General features: G+C 41.2%; 1 protein-coding gene across 1 annotated transcript; it reads right to left on the reverse strand.

The window, feature by feature from the left end:
• Positions 1-6927: 6927 nt before the first annotated feature.
• LOC100015612 (folate receptor alpha-like) lies at positions 6928-15849 on the reverse strand. Its single transcript, XM_001369602.3, has 5 exons — positions 15785-15849; positions 9656-9814; positions 8646-8834; positions 8383-8518; positions 6928-7570 (listed from the first exon to the last, which is right to left on the reverse strand). The coding sequence occupies exons 2-5, from the start codon at positions 9800-9802 to the stop codon at positions 7287-7289; spliced, it is 756 nt and encodes a 251-aa protein (XP_001369639.2). The 5' UTR covers positions 9803-9814; positions 15785-15849; the 3' UTR covers positions 6928-7286.
• Positions 15850-19394: the final 3545 nt, after the last annotated feature.

The following is a 19394-nucleotide window of genomic DNA, read 5'->3' on the forward strand; positions in this document are numbered from 1 at the left end:
TTTTTTTCAGTGTGGATGCAGCCAGATCCTGAGTTATCCTCACTGTGGTTCCTTAGTAACTGAATGACTTCTTCTTGGCAGCTTGTAATATCTTTTCTTTGGTCTGATAGTTCTTGAATTTTGCTATAACATTCCTGGGTGTTGTCAGTTGGGGATTAAGTACAGGAGGTGATCTGTGGATTCTATCAATCTCCACTTTTCCCTCTTGTTCAAGGATTTCAGGACAGTTTTCTTTAATAATTTCCTGTAATATAATGTCCAGGCTTTTTCTTTTGTCATGGTCTTCTGGTAGGCCAATAATTCTTAAATTGTCTCTCCTTGAATGATTTTCTAAATCCTCTGTTTTGTGAATGAGATACTTCATATTTTCCTCAATTTTTTCATTCTTTTGGTTTTGTTTTATAGAGTCCTGCTGCCTTGTGAAGTTGCTCGATTCTAGTTGTTGTATTCTGGTTCTTAAAGACTGGATTTCATCCTTAGTTTTTTGGTCGTCCTTTTCCTTTTGGTCGGATTTTCTTTGGAGGTCATCTTTCATCTTCTTCACCTCATCTTTCATCTGCTTTGCCTCATCTTTCATCTCCTTTGCCTCATTTTCCAGCTGGTTGATTTTGGCTTTCAAGACACTATTTTCTGTTTCTAAATGACTTATCTTAGTTTTTAAGTTCTTTTCCCAATTGTCTTCAGACTCTCTTAATTGTGTTTTGAATTGCATTTTGAGTTCTTCCAAAGCCTGTATCCAATTCGCTGGGATTTCTGATTTTTCCTTTGCTGATCCCTCCCCCTCTGTTTCATTTGCTCTTTGCTCATTACCTGTGCAGAAGCTGTCTATTGTAATTTCTTTCTTCTTTTTCTGTTGTTTGCTCGAGTTTACCCCTTCTTTGCTCCCTGTATTTGGCTGTGCTCTTGCTCCTCTCATTTTGTTTTGGTTTTGGGGCTGTCTCCTCTTGGAGCTTTGTCAGATCTCTTGGTACAGTCTCTAGGGGAGGAATGTTAGCTTCCCTGTCCTCTGGAGGCTTTTGATTGGATTGAGTTCAAGTGGGTTAGGCTGTATGTGGTATGAAGCTCTGAGTCTCTGAAAACTCCTGCAAGGCTGGGCCACCCAGGCTCTCTCCAGTTCTCTCCAGCTGCTTCTCTGCTGTCCGCAAGTGCCTTTGCCCGCCTCCCTAAACTCTGAGGAGTTCTGATTGAATTATGTTCAACTGGATTGATCTGGTTGTGCCCTGAGGCAAAGGTGAGGCTGGAGCCTGATGGAGGGACCCAGCCACAGCCCCATCTCTCCCTGACTTCCTCCCCACTGTCCAAGCTGGATGCTCCGAGCCCAGCGCCCCGCTGCTCACAAGGTAGACCCTCCAAACCAGCACCTTTGCCCACTCAGAGGTTCCCGCTGCTACTGCTGCGGGCTCAGCGCTCTGGGTTGTGGGGGAGGGGTCCTGCGACCTACCCTCTGCCTTCCCCTTAGCCCTGAGTATTCTCGGGTTCCGGCTTTTGGGGGGGGCGTACCTTTTTATTTGAGTCCAGAAGGAGGGTTCCCCGCTTCTGTCCTGTTGTTCAGCTTGGATTTCGGTGCCCTAGGAGCATTTAGTCTGTATCTGTAAGGAAGGGTCTTCCACGAAGTCTGAACTTTTGCTGCTTGCTAAGACGCCATGTTGACTCTGCCCCTCGAGATGAATGGAATTTTAGAAAGGTTCCATATAATAGAATTCTAGAGAAAATCAAATGAGAATAAAAAGGAATATGCATGTTCTAAACAGTATATGGCATCTACACAAAATTCATCATGTGTTAGGTCATAAAAACTTTACTACCAAATGCAGAAAAGGAAAAATAATAAATGCATTGTTTTCACATCATTAATCAATAAAATTATAATCAATAAGGGTCTATGGATTACAAAAATTAATTGAAAACTAAGTAATCTAATTCTAAAAAAGGAGTGGGTCAAAGAAACAAATTATAGAAACAATCAATAATTTCATTAAAGGGTATAACATTGAAGAGACAATATATCAAAATTTATGGGATAATCAAAGCAGTAAAAAGGGGGAAGTTATATCCTTGAATACTTACATCAACAAAATAGAGAAAAGGTAGATCAATAAATTGAGATTGCTCCTTTAAAAATTTAGAAAAAAAAAAACATTTTAAATCCCCAATTAAAGATCAACTTGGAAATCCTAAAAATCAAAGGAGAAATTAATAAAATTAAAATAGAGACATTGAAATAATAGGACTAGGAGCTGATTTTGGGGTGAGGAGGAACAACATAAAATAGAGGACTAGTCAATTTGATTTTTATAAAGGAAGGAAAATAAAATTACAAGTATCAAATTGAAAAGAGTGAATTCACCACCAATAAGGAATAAATGAAAGCAATTATTAGGAGCTATTTTTCCCCCATTGTATGTTAATAAATCTAATCATCTAACTAAAATGGATGAACATTTGCAAAAATATTAGAGAACTGAAAACAAAGGACACCATAAAATAGCAGGAAACAATAAAACAAATTCAATAGAATGAAAAAATAGGAGAAAAATAAAAAATATTTCAGAGGAAAAACAACAGAGCTAGAAAAAAGATAAAGGAAGATTTTATTCTAAGAACCATTGGACTTCCTGAAAGTCATGATTTGATTTGATTTTTCCATTTGAATAAGTTTATTTAATCAATTTAGATTATTCCTTGGTTACAATAATCACATTGTTTCCCTCTCCCCTCCCCCACTCTTCCCGCAGCCAACGTGCAATTTCATTGGGTATTACTTGTGTCCTTGATCAGAACCTATTTTCATGTTGTTGTTTACACTAGGATATTCATTTAGAGTCTACATCCCCAACCATATCCCTTTGACCCATGTATTCAAGCAGTTTTTCTTCCGTGTTTTTACTCCAGCAGTATTTCCTCTGGATGTGGATAGTGGTTTTTCTAGTAGGTTCCTCCAACTTGTTCAGGGTCATTGCATTGCCACTAATGGAGAAGTCCATTACCTTTGATTGTACTACAGTGTAGCAGTCTCTGTGTACAATGTTTTCCTGGTTCTGCTTCTCTCACTCTGCATCAATTCAAAAGTCATGATTTTAAAGAGTCTGGACATCATATGGAAAGAATTTATCAGAGAAAATACCCCTGGTGTTCTTGAATAAGAGGGGAAAATAGAAATTGAAAGAATCCACCAATCATTTCCTGAAAGAGATCACGAATTTTAAAATCTCAGAATCATTAGAGCTGAATTTTAGAACTCCCAGACTGAGGATAAAATATTGCAAGCATCCAGGAAAAATAATTATTCTGTGAGATTTAAAATGGTTGAGGTCTTAAACTGTAGTGGTTAAAATAGTGGAAGATATAAATTGTGATAGATATAAGAGAGGGTGAGTAAGTTTGACTGCAGAAATATGTTTCACTACAGTGTCTTGGGTTTAAAATCAAATATAAGGTGGTCGCCAGGGAAATATTCCCAATTATTCAAATACCCAAGTCAATTGGGTTTTATAGAGATTTTAATTAACAATACAATGAGTAATCAAAGAAAGAGAGAGAGAGAGTAAGAAAGGAATAAGTATGAAGGGCCTCAAGCCAATATGGCCTAGACCTGAGTCTTAAAAAGAGCAATCAGTCAGTTTTTTATAATTCACCATAAGATCTGTCTAAGTAAGGATTTCTAATGACACCAGGCCAGCAGCATCTCAGCTGCTTTTACCAGCTCCCTCCTCCATCTGAATGTTTCAGAATCAGTCTCCTCAGAATGAGTCTCTCCAATCTGAATGTTTCAGAATGACTTCCCAGCTCTTCCCTGAGCTCTTCTTTTTAAGGGCAAAATCTCCTCTGTCACCTCCCCTAAGTCCTTACATCTACCAATCACTGTAGATGTTTCTAAAGGACCGCCCATTCTTAGTCCACACCTAAGAAGGTGTGGATTTTTGAGTAATTCACACCAGGAAAGCTCTGAGTAATTTTTCTAGTTCTTTGTTCCTTGTAAATTCACAAGTTGCTTGACCCTTATAGGTACTTAGCTTAAGAAAAGTATGGGTTTAAGTACTTTTCATTGTTCAGAAAAGAGTTTACAACTTTATCTTCCCCTAGGGCAGACCCAAGTAGGTAAATTAGAATTCTCAAATTCCTGCTTTAAGTAGAGTTCACTGCCCAAATGGGGAATGGTCTTAATCCAATCTTATAAAGTAGGGTCTGGGAAATTTTAAGGTTTACAATTCTCAAATATCATGGTGCTATAGGACCTAACAGTGTCTACATTAAAAGAATGAAAGGTATGGAATATATTCTGCAGGTCATGGGATATGATATTCTGAAAGGCAAAAGATCTAGAACTAAAACCAAGAATCAACTACCCAGCAAAACTGAGCATATTACTCCAGAGAAAGAAATACATATTCATGAAAGAAGTGTACTTACCAGCATCCTTGATGAAAGTACTAGAGCTGAAAAGAAAACTAGATAATTACTCAAGAGAAGCATAAAGAAAGTAAAAAGAAAAAGACTCAATGGGATTAAACTGATCACATTTGCAAGTTGCAAGGTATCTATGATAGATCAGGTCTAGCCTCAGACAATTGTGAATCTGGGCAGATCATTTAATCCTGATGGCCTAGTCTTTATAACTCCTCTGCCTTGGAACCAATACTTGAGTAATGATTCAAAGGCAGAAGGTAAAGATTTTAAAAATAAATATTTAAAAATAAATTTTAAAAAGTTTTAAAAGATAGGGGCAGCTGGGTAGCTCAGTGGATTGAGAGCCAGGCCTGGAGATGGGAGGTCCTGGGTTCAAATCTGACCTCAGACACTTTCTAGTTGTGTGACCCTGGGCAAGTCACTTGACCCCCATTTCCTAGCCCTTACCACTCTTCTGCCTTGGAACCAATACACAGTATTGATTCCAAGATGGAAGGTAAGGGTTTAAAAAAAAAGATATTTATAACAGGAGATACTTAAGATACTTAAAATATTTAAATTAATCAAGGGAAATTAAGATACTAAGATCCTTGAAGATGCATAATGTACTCAGGATATTTAAAGTATGAAAAATACTTAACTATCACTGACATTGAATAGGAGCATACATAGACAGCAGGGAGTAAAGTAAATATGATGCAATGGTATCTAAAAAAAGCAAAAGAAAATCAAGGCTTAAAAAAGAGGTATACACTGGGGAAAGGGAAAAGGAGAGAAAATTAGAGATAAATTATCTCACATGAGGATTCTAAGAATTAATACAGTAGAAGGGAAGATGCATGCAGAGGGTGACAGGCAATACTTGAAACTTACTCTCATCAGGATTGCTGCAATGTTGGAATACTGTCCCCCACACAACTATAGAAGCCTATCTTATCTACAGGGAAATAGGAGGAGGAAGAAAAAGAAAACTGGAGGATGGAAAAAAGGAAAGGTAAACTCAAGGAGGCAATAGTCAAAAGCAAAAACATTTGTAAACACAGAAAGACTGAAAAAAGAGAAAGATAAATAGGGGGAAAATAAGATGGAGGGAAATACATGTTGATCATAACTATGAATGTGAATGGAATGAAGTCACCCATAAAACAGAAGATAACAGAATGGATTAAAAGCCAGAATACCACAATATCCTTTCTATAAGAAACACATTAAAGGGAAGGAAACACAATATAAAGGGCTGTAGTAAAATTTGTCTTGTTCTGCTTAGTATTCGAAAAGCAGGGGTAGTAAATATCTCAGACAAAGCAAAAGTAAAAATGGATTTAATTTTTAAAAAAAGATAAGAAAGGAACATTGGGGGACCCAAGGGAATGTCACTTAATCTGATCTTCTCCCCTACAAATTATAGATGCAGAACTGGGTGAATAAGAGTAAATTTTTCTCACCTGTTTCTCACCCAATACTTAAGAAATCATAACTGATGGATGAAGGGGGGGGGGGACCCAGAATGTTGACAGTGTCTTTCTTTCTAGGCCAAGATCCCTTTTATTCATTCAACATTTATTGAACCTGTCTCTTTTCTCTTATTATCCCTACAGTGAGAGGAACATCTGGGTAAGAGAAGGAACAAAATTATGGTTCTGAATTGGAGTAGGGCAATGGCATGAAATTTAAAAATAGACTACTAATCTTGTATATAAGGATCTTTGTAGGCTGCCTATTGGTTTTTTAAATGTAATGCTATGTTTTATTTATTCTTAAATGTTTTAATCTGGTTCAGGTACTTAACTCAAATGCCAGAAACCTCTGGATTAGGGGCTTCTAGAGACTATATCTAATCGATCCTCCAAGAGGGTACACTTTATTAGGTCCATAGTTACCAAGGAATCATTTAGTCTTTGCTTAACTGAAACAGAAATCCTTCAATAAAAACAGGCTGGGGTAGAGTACTAAAGTACTAGAGTACTAAAGATTTCTATTGAATAAAGAAATGGGAAGGATAAGAGAAGAAAAAAATTTTGATCAACATTTATGAGGTACTACTTACATATGGACCAGATACTAGAGATATGTTTGTTGTGATTAAAATTATCTCGAGACTGATTTGGGGATAAGAATCTCAGTTCATGGATTAGGCTAGAATTATAAGAGAGTGATAGGTCAAGTGAATGAATGATAGAATTTTAGGAGCTCATTATTCAGTTCCTCCCTTAAACATCCCAAGACATTTCCAAATGATACAGACAACCAAGAAGAAGGCAGACCATCAAACTATCCATCTTCTTCATCTCCCAAGTCATGGATATCATTTATGCAGGAAAGAAAATCCTTGTTTTGCTTTTCTATTAATCAAATTTTATTATAAAAGAAGGCATTCATTGTGATTACTAAGGACAAAGAAAATAGAAAAATCACTCTGGCCCACAAGCCAGAAAAGAACAAAATTCTAATTCACAACCATTAAATAGAAATTAATAGAGTATATGAAAAATAAATTCTCACAGACAAATATAATCAAATCTAGTTTCCCCTTAAAGACAGATTGGAGATTGGGGTATTCTGTAATTCAGAGGGGAGAGGAAAGATTGGAATTGGAGTTAATTAAGAGTTGGGGGAGGGGAAGGAAGGCTCTCCCTTTTCTGCTCACCTCAGGAGTGAGATGAGTCTTGTGAAATCCAAAGCATATAGGGCTGAGGGTTTCCAAACAGGCACATCAGGCTGCTGTGGATGGTTTGAGCAGGGAGAATCCAGATCAGGAAGTCAGGGTCTCTGGAGAAGCAGGCTGAGTCAGGCAGGAAGCTGGGGTCCCAGAGGTCTCAGACAGTCAATGTAGCCTATGGTTTGTGTGGAGATTAGTTGGATTTTGTGCCTGAGGAGGATCAAGCCCAGAGAAGCAGCGGCAGCAGCAGAGTCAAGAAGGGAAAACTGCACCCCCAACTGAAGATGTCTGGGGCAGCACTATTGGCATAGAATTTAGCCACAGCTTCATTGGGGTTTCCCTGGGCTGGGTCAAACCACATCTGGATACATTTGCCACTGCCTCGGCCATAAGAGTGACTTGCATTATAAGAGCGACTCCAAATGTTCTCACAGAGAGAGGTTGGTGTTGGGAAGTAAAAGGAGAAAGGATGGCAAGCAGCCTTAACTGGGCACTCATTAATCCCTGTGGAATGGAAGTGAAGAAAATCAGTCAGACCCCTCCCCCAGTAACTCTAGATTCACCTTCCCACCCACCAGCCTTCAACCCCAACTCCCAAGCTTTCCCCCTCCCTTCTCCATGATCAACTCTGGATCCTAGTCCTGAGCTCCAACTTGGCATTAGACTCCAAATCCCCATCTTTCAACATCTAGAGTCTCTCCCTCCCAAATTGTTACATTCCAACCCCAAAACTCAGACCCCCACCTCCCCCAACATGGAGTCCTACACCCTTAGCCCCCAATCCACATCCACAAACCAAAATCCTGGCCAGCCCTCTACCCTCTGGTCCTTCCCCCAGGTCCTGCTTAACTAGCCTAACTTTCTACTCAAAACAAGCCCACACTCCTCCATACTTAATGCCAAATCCCAGCCCCTAAGCTGAGGCTCAAGCTTTGCCCCAGATGTCTATCTTCAGTCCCAAGGTTCCATGCCCATGCCTGAACCCTTCACTTTATCTTGTTTTTCTATCAACTACACTTCTCAAAATCTCTTTAGCCCTGTGTCCTTCCAGACAGACATAAGCTATAGCCAACAAAAAAAGAAAGAAAACACTGAAGGGGGTGGGATGAAGTTCAGTAGAACTCCCCAGATCATCAAAACCACAATACACAGTACTCTACACCCAGAGTCCATGTCCCTACCTCCTGTGCAAGGGCACAGAGATGCCACCCTTCCCCCAGATCCTCTTTGCCTCTGGCCTCTTTGCCATGGGGACCAGGGCCCCCAAAAGCTGGGCTCCCCTAACAGGGCAGGGAGGTCACAGAGCTGAGTCTCACCTGAACTCCAATTCCAGCCTTTTTGCCAGTTCTCTTTGCAGGTATAGGAGGTTTTACAGTCCTCCCACCACATGTTACAATCCTCCTTGCAGAGGGGAATGTTCAAGACTCGTTCCTTCCTCCAGCTTGAATTTACCTTGATGGGGAAGAAGCAGCATCAGTTTTCAAACTCTCAGCACTGGCAGGTGTCCTCAGAAGCAGAGGCCTCTCAATGCTGGGGGCAACATAAGGACAAAAGCCTTGTTTCCCCCTCAATCACTTACAGGCTGGATCCAGGGTCCCAGGTTTGGGGAACACTCATAGAGACACGTGTCCTGGACAAAGTGGCGTTTGCAGGCTGGAGTCATCGTCCCACAGTGGTTAAAGTTGAAGCCATATGAGTGGGAGGCATCCTCATGGGCTGCAATGCTGGTACTTGCTGTGCAGCAGGCTCTTTTTTTCCATGGGCTACACTAGAGGGTGGAGAGTTGAGGGAATAGAAAACTTGATAGTCAATGGGGTGGAATTATGGGAAGGTCTTGTTGCATTGTTTGACCCTAACTCTGCCTGCCTGGGAAAGTGAACACCTCTACCTGCACTAATCATACCTAGGTCATGCTGGCCAGAAACCCAGCCAGATCCAGAGAGGTGCAAGGAGTTTTCTCCTAATTATACAGCTTGAGCCCCCACACATCTCATGAAAATTGGCCCTTTACTTGTCAATCAGTTACTGTTTCATTGTTCCCTTCATTGAGTAGGCAACTAGAGGGGTACACCTCTTTCTCCCCTTCCCAACTTGGAAAGTCCCTGATCTCTCCTCCAATTAGAAGTCAAATTACCTAATGTATTTGGTTTAATGGTTTCCTTATTTGATTGTTTCCCATTGCCAAGCTTGTGGACCTTCACTAATGCAGTGCACTTCTAGTTCTGACAATCTAGGATTCTATGAAACTTCCAAAAGCCTGAGATATAGGTGCAGATTAGTCCCAGCATGACCAGCTCTCTGACTTTGAGCAAATCACCTAGCTCTTAAGCCTCAGTTTCCTCATCTGAAAAATAGGTTAACTTCCCACCTTTGGTGGTTACTGCTATTGTGAGAAAATTTTGAAAACTGTTAAATTAGGAACTATTAGGAAGAGTGCTCCTGTCCCTAAATTGGGGATGTGCAGTGCTACCTGTCCCCTCTGGTCCACCCACTAGCCTAATCTCCTGTCCTTATCTCCTATTCAGGATTCCATACTGTAGTAGGGCTTCCCCCACCCCAGCAGCAGGAGGTATTCTCCCTGCCATTTACCTGTTGATGAAGATAATCTTCTTGACTAGGCTTGTACTTGTGGTGCTTAGCATCCATGCAGACATTGAGCAAATCATCACCCTTCCGAAGCCCATGAGCCATGGCCATGAGGCCCAGGAACAGCAATCCCCATACCAGTTGAGCCATGGTATATGGTCCCTGGAGCCCAAGAGAAGAGGAAGCCAGAGGCTGATTGGATCAGGAATCCAGGGGGGTTGGGAGGAGAGAGATGAGGAAGTGTCATGGCTAGAGGTATCTCCAATGATGGGAGAATTGGGATAGGGAGACTGGGATTGGGGAGGGTCTAGGATCTTAACCCTAGAGGCAGAGACCCTTTTGCTAGCCTCATGAAGTCAATGGGCTCCTCAGAATGCCTTTTGATGCATAAATCAAATACATAGGATTACAAAAGAAATCAGTCATGTTTAAATAGGTAAACATATTTTTTTAATGTTCATATACCCCAAGTTCCTGGTTTAGAAGGAAAAGGTCTTGGGTGGTTGGGATGGAGAGAGTCAGCCATTAGTCAAGAGAGAAAGAAGGAAGGAGAGGAGGTAGGGAGGAGAAAGGACACCAGGAGAGAGCAGAGGCTAGGAGGACCAGGAAGTACAGATAGTTGAATCCTTCTGGAAGTCGAATCTCTGACCTTTGACCAAAGCTTTCTGTTCTTCTCCACACTTTATCAAGAGGAAATGATCGAATGCCCTTCCCCTCTGAGGGGAGAGAAGGAAGAGGGAAATCTTGATTCCACTTTCTTCCTTCCTGCCCCATCCTCAGCATCATTACTTAGACCAGAAATTTGGGCTCAATCTTAAACCAGATACCTAATAAAATTATTCTCTGTGATAGGAGGCAAACCCTAGGGCTAGAAGTCCTCTATCATAGGTTCTAACCCTGTTCCAAGTCCCACACTGGGACAGCCCTCTGTTTTCAGAACTGAGGACCTTGGATTATTTTATATGAAAGCAGGAAAGGGCCACAGAATTTTTACAGGCTGTGTAACATTTAGCAAGTCTCTCCTAATGTCTGGTACTCTGCTTCCCAGCTCTGAAATGAAGAGTTGGATAAGAAAATCAGCTGAAAAGAACACAGAAGGCCATCTAGAACACAATTTCCAATAAGGAGAAGGAGGAGGCAAAAAGATAAGATCCTGACCTCCAGAAAAAGACCAGAGGATCTTCAGAGACCAGTGATAACTGATATTCAGTGTGTATAGCCACTTCTAGTTTCAAAGTGCTTTACACACATAATCTCATTTGAGCACAAGACTTAAAGATAGAAGGGACTGGAAAGATGTTTAAAGGAGTTTCACCCACCCTGCCAGTGGAGGAAGGTGAAAGAGAAAAAAAAAACATTAATTAATAATAATATTTTTAAATGTATCTAGTCCAGAGGTTCTTGACCTTTTTTTCCCATCTTGGATACCCTAAGGACAGTCTGGGGATACCTTACATATATGTATTTTATTTTATACATTTAAAAGATTATGATATATGTGGTAGGTATGTTAATAAATAATAAAATGTTAGATATATATGATAAAATACATGATAAAAGGAAACCAATTATATTTAAGTGGTTATCTATTTTTCAAACAATTTCAAGGACCAACTCAAAATCTAAATCAAATCTAATCCCTTTGCTCTGCAAATAAGGAAGCCAAAGCTGGTTTAACAGAATTGCCCAAGGTCATATGCTTAGTAAAAACAGATGACAGAATTTGAACTCATATCCTCTATTGGTTTTGATTTAATAAGGCCCACTGCCTCAAGTCTCTGATAATTTCTTAAAAAGACAAAACAACCAGGGCTAGAAGCTGTGCCTCTTGCTCCTAAATTCAGAGTTTATTGTCCCCTGATAACTGCCCTACAAGGATATTGCCCTTTTTCCTTTTCCTAAGTCTCCCTGGTTCCCACAGATGACCTCTGGCATTTTCATTTTGAGACTAGCAACCCTTCTGTTCATTTTCTTTCTCCTGTCCCAATCTCAAGCCTGTCCTCCACAAGAGGCCTTAAACTCCTGTAGACAGTCTGGAATGATTCTTTCTCTTCTATCTCTCTCTCTTCTCCCTTTCCATTCCTTCCTTCCTTCCTGAAGCTAGTTCCGAAATTTAATGCATGGCTTTGGGAAGCCTGCACCTGGCTGGAGAAACAGGGTGTACAGACCAGGAACAGTCAGAAAATATTCTGTGTTCTGTGTTCTCACAGAATGTTCTGTGAGAGGTGGATAGAGCAAGTTCTATGGATAATGTAGGAAAAGAAAGCTTCTGGTGGCTTGTGTAAGGATAATTTTAGTGTTTTGACTTAAAATCTAAATAAGCAGTCACCATGGGAAATTCCCAAATATGAAAATACCCAAGTCAGCTGGGGATTTGTGGAGATTTTAATTAATAAAGAGAGAAGGAATTAAGGGAAGGAGAGAGAGAATTAATTTAAACTCCTCTGGCTCAGGTTGAGCCAAGCAGTAGTTAAAGGCCTTAGCCAAAGTGTCCTCCCTGAGCCTAAGGAAAAGAGGAGTCAGTCTCATAACTCATCACGAGACCATCTCCAAGCTGGGTTCCAGTCCTCCACTGAACTCAATCTCCTGAACTGAGTTCAGAATAACCACTCCGAACTGAATATATCCAACTGACTTTTTACCCCTTCCTTTTAAAGAAATTTTCTCTTATGTCACCTCCCTTAAATTTTTAGGTCTACCAATCACAGTAGAAGCTTTTTTCCAGGACTGCCCATTCCTAGTTCTCACCTTCTTTGGATCTCACCTTCTCTGGTTAGATTATATCTTCTGAGGTACTTCACACTTCTTTGTTAAGCTTGCCTTTTGTGAGTTACTTGACCTTTTTTGTGATTAATTTACCTTTATAGGTACTTAATACCTTTTTGTATTAGATCTAAAAATAGACTTAGTTTAAGGTTCTAGCTACACTATAAGGTATGAGTTAAGTTCAATCAGGAGTTTACAACTTTATCTTCCCCTAAAGTATGCCTAATTAGGGTGGAGTAATTTTTTAAAGTTCCCAATACATTCCTGATTCTTGTTAGACCAAGTATCACCATTGTTACAATAAGGGAGTAGCTAAACCAAATCTTCTAAGGTACAGTCTGAGTAGTTTTTTAAAATTCACACTTGGGTGGGTAAAGGATGCCTTCATGGAGGATAAGGGATTGGACAGAAGTTGGGAAAGAACCTGAAGGAAAAGGAAGAATAATTTTCTCGGTCAATCCTAATTCACATTTCTATGGCATCCCTTTCTACTGGAGTAGTCTTTACCAGAGCTTGGTCAATGAGATGGTGCCATTGTAGAGTAAACAGATTCTAGATTCAAATTCTACCTCTGAAATTCACTACCACACAGAGAACGTGACTGTAGGTAAGTGCCAGCCTTCCTGATCTCCTGTTTCCTCATCTGTAAAATGAGATTAGATGGACTGAGGTACCTTCTAGATCCATAATCCTATAAAATAGACAGTGTAAGTCTGATTACTACCATTTTACAGATGAGGAAAGTAAAGGTTAAAGAACTCAAAGCTAGTAAAAAGAAGAAAACAAGCATTTATTAAGCACTGATTATATTCCAGGCACTGGACTAAGTGCTCTACAAATAAAATCTCATTTGTTTCTCAAGACAATCCTGGGAGATTGGTGCTATTATTGACTGCCATTTTACAGTTCAGAAAAATGAGGCAGATAGAAGCTAAGGTCACAGAAGCTGATAATTGTTTGAGGAAGGAATTTAACTCAGTTCTTCTGATTCCAAGCTCAAAACTCTACCTACTATGCTACCTAGCTGCCTGTAAGAGGCTAGGTAGGACTCAAATCCAAGGCAGACCAGGGCTCATTTTTGTTCAATCTTGTCTGACTCGTCATGACACCATGAAGGTTTCTTGGTAAATAGTTTGACATTTCCTTCTTCAGCTCATTTTACAGATGAGGAAACTGAGGCAAGGGGGGCAAAAGATTTGCTCAGGGTTGACACAGCTATTAAGTATCTGAAAATGGATTTGAATTCTGGAAGAGACTCTTCCTGACTCCAGGCCAGATACTCTATTTACTACATCACCTAGCTGCCCCAGGGCTCAACCAGTTGTAGCAGATTCCTGTAGGTAGAGCTTAATTTAGCTCTTATTCTTCTGAGTGTCTACAAGGTTTAACTGTAAGACCAATGAGCTGGAAATCCTAGGGCCTGGGCTTGAAGCCCCATGTTTTTTAAGCCCCATCTCTGCCTTCAGACAGCTTACTGTCCAATAGAAGCAGCCAAGTATTACAGTGGATATAGAATGCTGGACTTGAAGGCAGGAAGATCTAGGCAAATTCTCTCTCACACACTGACCAGTGGTGGTAGGTTCCTGGAGAAGAGCAAGTCACCTCCTCAACCAGTATCCTCATCTGGAAAATGGGAATAGCAACTACTTTGGGGCTGATGTGAATGAAGATCACTTGAGACCCTTAAAGTGAAATTCATAAGACTAGCTATTTCTTAAGGAACCAAATAAAATACAGTCTATTAGCAGGGAGCATGAAATAAGCCCAAAGCAGAGGCCCAAGCAAAGTCCTTTTATAGATCCGAAAAACAGATCACTTTCAGTTAGAAAGGAGTACTGCTCTTTGGGAAACTGGGAGCTGTGGCAAACCTGATAAGCAGCTGGGCCTATGAATAGGGGAAAAAGTTGTCAAGGGCTAGTCTGAAGGAGAGGGCAGCTAGAGGCCATAGTGGATGGTGCCTGGCCAGAAATCAAGGAACAGACATCTCCCTGAGTTCAAATCTGACCTCAGGCATGTAGTAGCAGAGTGATCCTGAGCCAATCAATTAACATTGTTTGCCTCAGTTCACCATTTGTAAAATAAGCTTAAGGAAATTGTCTATCACTCCAGTATCTTGGCCAAATGGGACCCAATTTGCCTGAACAAAGCTTGCAAGGGAGACCTGATGATAAAGGAAGAGATAAGATAATAGTTCCCCAGGTTAAAGAAGTCCAGAGGGACAGAGCAATAAAATATGGCTGAAAAAATGTTAATGAGATCCATTACTGAAGGACCTTGAATTCCAGGCAAAGCAATTCATATCATACCCTATAGACAAGAGAAAGATGATTTAAACTGGAAAGGGGAAACTAGAGCCTGAGATGACTGAGGGACAGAAGAGACAAGAAGGCTACGACTTGGAGAAAGAGCAGGGGGTAGCTAAGGGGTAGAATTGGGTAGAAGCATGGGTATGAAGCCAAGAAGATTCATCTTCATGAGTTCAAATCTGGTCCCAGACACTGAATAGTTGTGTGACCCTGGGCAAGTCACTTAACTCTAAACTTCAGTTTCCTCATCTGTGAAATGAAATAGAGAAGGAAATGGCAAACGACTCTAGAATCCTGGTCAAGAAAACCCCAAATGGGGTCTCAGAAGAAACAGACATGACTGAACAATTCTAAGAATTTCCAAGTGGGAAGAGAAGAACTGAAAGGGAAGATTCCCAGAGTGGCAGGGGCTAGAGAAGGTCAGACACAGAGAAGTTTAAGAATCATGAGCTCATATTACTGTGTTGTGGGGGGCTTGAGGTGAACCCCCTCGGGGTTCGTATAAAAAACTCCAAAAATTAGCTTAAAAATAAAGAGATTTATTTTTAGAAAGTAATGTTGAATCTGGCCAGGAGGACAACATAAGTGGAAAAACTGCCTCCTAGGGGAACATCCAGAATGGAAAAGCTGTTCTCCGATTTGACATGATTTCTGGGGTCTTTATTCTCTTTACAACAGTGAAGAAGTGACTCTAGAGGGATATACTGAGGCATGGGGGAGGGGGGGTTGGTCATCTGACTAAAATCTGCCTGAAGACATAGAGGGTGACTCTCATAGTTTAGGGGACATGACAGGTAGATGTCTTAGATACAATCTGATGGCATCAAGGCATAGCCTGGATATGTATCTCTCAGGGTCTTATAGATAGGAGTTATCAGATGCTTTGAGTCAGGAGTCACAAGAATAGAAGGGAGCAAAGGAATTTCCCTGCTTACAGTTTGCCTGAAACACTTCTATGGGAGTTTTGGGGGTACAATGCCCATACCCCAAGTGGAAGCAAATGAGACAGTACAAGAAGAGTCTATAAAGAGAGGAAGGGGAGACCCTCCCTGGTACCTACCTTAGCCACACGTCCTTCTCACCAGTCTCTTCAAGGTTCTCCAAGGTACTGAGGAAGCCTAACTGCAGTCCCCTGCTCTGCCTTCTTTAATATAGCCTGCACTCTTGTAGGTGGAGAGAGAGACCTGGCCCCAAATCCTTGACCACACCCCCACCCTCCATTTTGGCTAGGATCTACAATCCTGTAAGGACCAGAAGTCAATATTGTTCCATTGTCATAGCCCCACCCACTCCTCCATTCCTCCCGCTTCCCAGTAATTTACCTGAAAGGTCTGAACAAAAAGGGTTAAGTGAGTTTGAGCACCCAAGAAGCACTTTTCTAATACCAGGTGCTCCAAGAGACTTAATGTCATTCTGCAGACTTTAGAGACTCTGGACTGGTAGGGAGGCCCCCACTCTGAGATGCCCTGCCTGGCTACCAAGTGGTCCCACCTGAACCAGGTAGGACAACTCTGAGAACGGCCCCCTCTCCATACAGACATACAGAAGCACCTACAAGTCAATAGAGCCACACAAACTATGTCTCTAGGAACTGAGCCCCAATTTCTAAGTCACTGTGAGGGACTTTTGATTTTTGAAATCTAGAGGTAAAAAAAAAAAAGAAAAGGTGGGGAGGAGGAAATGTCCCTTCAATATGGAATCTAGAAACCCCAAACTTATAGCCTAGTAAGATCTGATGAACCCCAAGTTTTAGGACTAGATTGTAAGTTGGAGACCCCAAAGTTTGTACTTGTTCCCTGTTCAGGTGAGAATCCACCCTGAAGGGAATCTCAGGCTAGCAGTTTCAGACTGAATAATGGACCAATTGTATCAGAGACCCTTCCCCAAGAAGACCCACACCGGGCAGGGACCATCTTTTAGTATCCTCGGTAAGTAGCTCCTTCCCTTACACCTTGCCTCTGGCTATGATTCTTTCCGCAAGCTTGATTGTATTTTCATTATAATTTGAACACTCCTATTTTCTTTGTAGCTATAGTAATGTCAATCATCTTTCCCTGCCCCTGAATTTCCTGCAAATGGTAGAGGGGTTCCCCAAATTCTTTTGCTCTTTGGAGTTGTCAATGTAGCGCAGTTGGCTCTCCCAGGGGTCAGTGTCCAGAACACCCAGAATTCAATCCTCAGACTCTGCATGGGTGTTAGTGCCCTCTATGTGGAGGCTTACTATCACACTGAACCCCTTTTCCTGGATTAAAGAGTGACTTTTTTTGACTATTTAATAGTTTTGTGTTTTTTCCAACTAAAAAAATAGAGGTTCCATTGAAATTCTCAAGTCCCAGCTGTCTGGGCTGCCCTGCTCACGACGACCCCAAGACGTGAGGTACCTCCACAGCCCATTCGGGGTTGTCAGGAGTCGGGCTAGCAGAGGGGCCCTCAGAGAAAGGACTTGGTCTCGCATATTTGGGAGTGACCCCTCTTTAATTAAGGGGGCATTAAGTGGGGGGTGGTCTGTGGATTGCACAATATATTTTATATATACTTATATAGAGATAAGAATTTAGTCCCGGCAAAGCTTGGCTAAGATGACAGATGGTAGCAGAATTTGGCCCCAAGGCAAGTTGGACAAAATGGAGTCTAACTCAGCCTGGCTATAATCTCTGAGTTTGACTAGATTGGGGGGAGGGGGATTGCTAGTGGATATGAGTGGAGCACTGTCTATGCTAGACAGGGAGGGCAAGGAGAGCAGTTCAGAGGTGTGAATGGTGGGCTAAAAGCTTTGAATGGGAAGCTGAGCTGCAGGGTGAGACCTGAGTGTTCAGTAAATTCTGGGTAACTGCTTCAAGTCGAGAAGTTTCTTCATGAATTGAAATGCCACGGCTTAAGGTTTCAATGGTGGTAAACGTTTGTGAAGAAGCTTAAAAACTTAAGTTCTGGATTTCTTCTCAGCATTCTGTGGGGTTTTGCTTCTATTCTGTCTCTAGTGTGTTTCTTCCAAATGCGGATGATATGCATAAACATTAGCAAACAATACCTATAAAGTTGTGTTAACAGCTAATTGCTCCCCAAAACTGAAGAGACAGGAGCTGGCGATCTGGATACGGGAATATCCAGCAGGAGGCGAAAGGAGGTCCAGAAATTCAGAGCTTTAAAATCGAACCTTTTCTTCCCGGTTTGGAGACCCTTAATGTGTGAAATAGTATATATCAAGTGCCATTCGTTTTTAATGTTGTTTATTCTAGGCATTAACTTTGTTATTTGAGTGCTGTCGTTTCACGTCTTTGTCAAGCTGTTATTTGTTTCCAAAGAGCAAGGTCTTTCTGATGAACATGTGTGTGAGTTCTGGACTAAAGAAGGTTCATTTTTGCTTATTGTGTTGCTGTAAAAAGACTAGACATTGTTGGGAAAAGGTTTGCTTTAAATGGTAAGAAAACCCTGAGTGTTTTAAACTGACCAATGAATTTCATCTAAAGGAATAGCTTTAGCCTTAGGTCAAAGGGGTTTGAGGCAAAGCTAAAAGAAATTCCGTTTAGCCTAGGGTAAATTAGAGTAAAAAAGTAAAAAGGAGGGAATTGGATGGGTATTCTGATCAAAGGTCATTTTTAAGCTTTTCCTTTGTCAACATGGAATCTAGGAATCCCAAACTTGTGACCTAGTGAGACCTGAGGAACCTCAAGTTTCAGGACTAGCTTATAGGTTGGAGACCCCAAAGCTTGTACTTGTTCCCTTTCCCCATGGGAAAATGGAACCCTTTTTCCTGGATTAAAGAGTGACTTTTCTGACTATTTAATAGTTCTGTTTTTTCCAAGTCAAAAAATGGAGGTTCCACCTCTACCCTGAAGGGAATCCCAAGCTAGCAGTTTCTGACTGTGTGGGAGACCCCCAGGTAAATGACAATACTAGTTGGGTGAGATAAGCATATGCTAAGGACCCTCTTTGTTTTAGGTAGTCTCCCCTAGTGTATCAGACCTTTTCCCAGGAAGATCCACACCGGGGCAGGAACCATCCCTTAGTATCCCTTGTAAGTAGCCACTTCTCTAAGCAGGGCAACTGAGTAGCTCAGTGGATTGAGAGTCTGGCCTAGAGATGGGAGGTCCTAGGTTCAAATGTGACCTCAGACGCTTCCCAGCTGTGTGACCCTGGGCAAGTCATTTAACCCCCATTGCCTAGCCCTTCTGCCTTGGAGCCAATACACAGTATTGTATATTGTAAGACTGAAGGTAAGGGTTAAAAAAAAAACAAAACACCCTAGCCTCTAGCTATGATTCCTTTCCCAAGTTTGATTGTATCCTGTCAGTGTAGCTTGAATATTCCCATTTCTTTGTAACTATAGTGATGTTCAGGAAGACCAGAGCTTAAATCCAGCTGTGAGCATTTCTGATAGAGTCATGGCAAGTCATCTTAACCTGTCTACCTCCATACTCCAGAGTCCCAAAGGAAGATGATGAGAGGCCAACTAGGTGGCTCGGTAGATTAAGAGCCAGGCCTAGAGTTGAGAGGTCCTCAATCATTTTTTAGCTTTTAGTTTTAGTTTTAGTCCAACACTACCTGCTGTGCCTCATAGTTTGTTGATTGATACATTCACAGGTTCCTGAAATTGTGTTGGGGCAGAGAGTATGGGGAAGGCATAGGGGATTAGGCCAGTTTGGGAAAGCTAGAAATTGATGCAGATAAAA

Source organism: Monodelphis domestica, chromosome 4 (genome assembly GCF_027887165.1).
Source record: "Monodelphis domestica isolate mMonDom1 chromosome 4, mMonDom1.pri, whole genome shotgun sequence".
NCBI lineage: Eukaryota > Metazoa > Chordata > Mammalia > Didelphimorphia > Didelphidae > Monodelphis > Monodelphis domestica.

What these genes read in the sequence shown, in the direction of transcription:
- LOC100015612 (XM_001369602.3), bottom strand. Translation starts at nt 9,802, where the DNA reads ATGGCTCAACTGGTATGGGGATTGCTGTTCCTGGGCCTCATGGCCATG. An exon ending in AAGATTATCTTCATCAACAG is followed by an intron (nt 8,835 to 9,655) that starts GTAAATGGCAGG and finishes TCCACCCTCTAG; the next exon opens with TGTAGCCCATGGAAAAAAAG. An exon ending in TGGGACCCTGGATCCAGCCT is followed by an intron (nt 8,519 to 8,645) that starts GTAAGTGATTGA and finishes TTCCCCATCAAG; the next exon opens with GTAAATTCAAGCTGGAGGAA.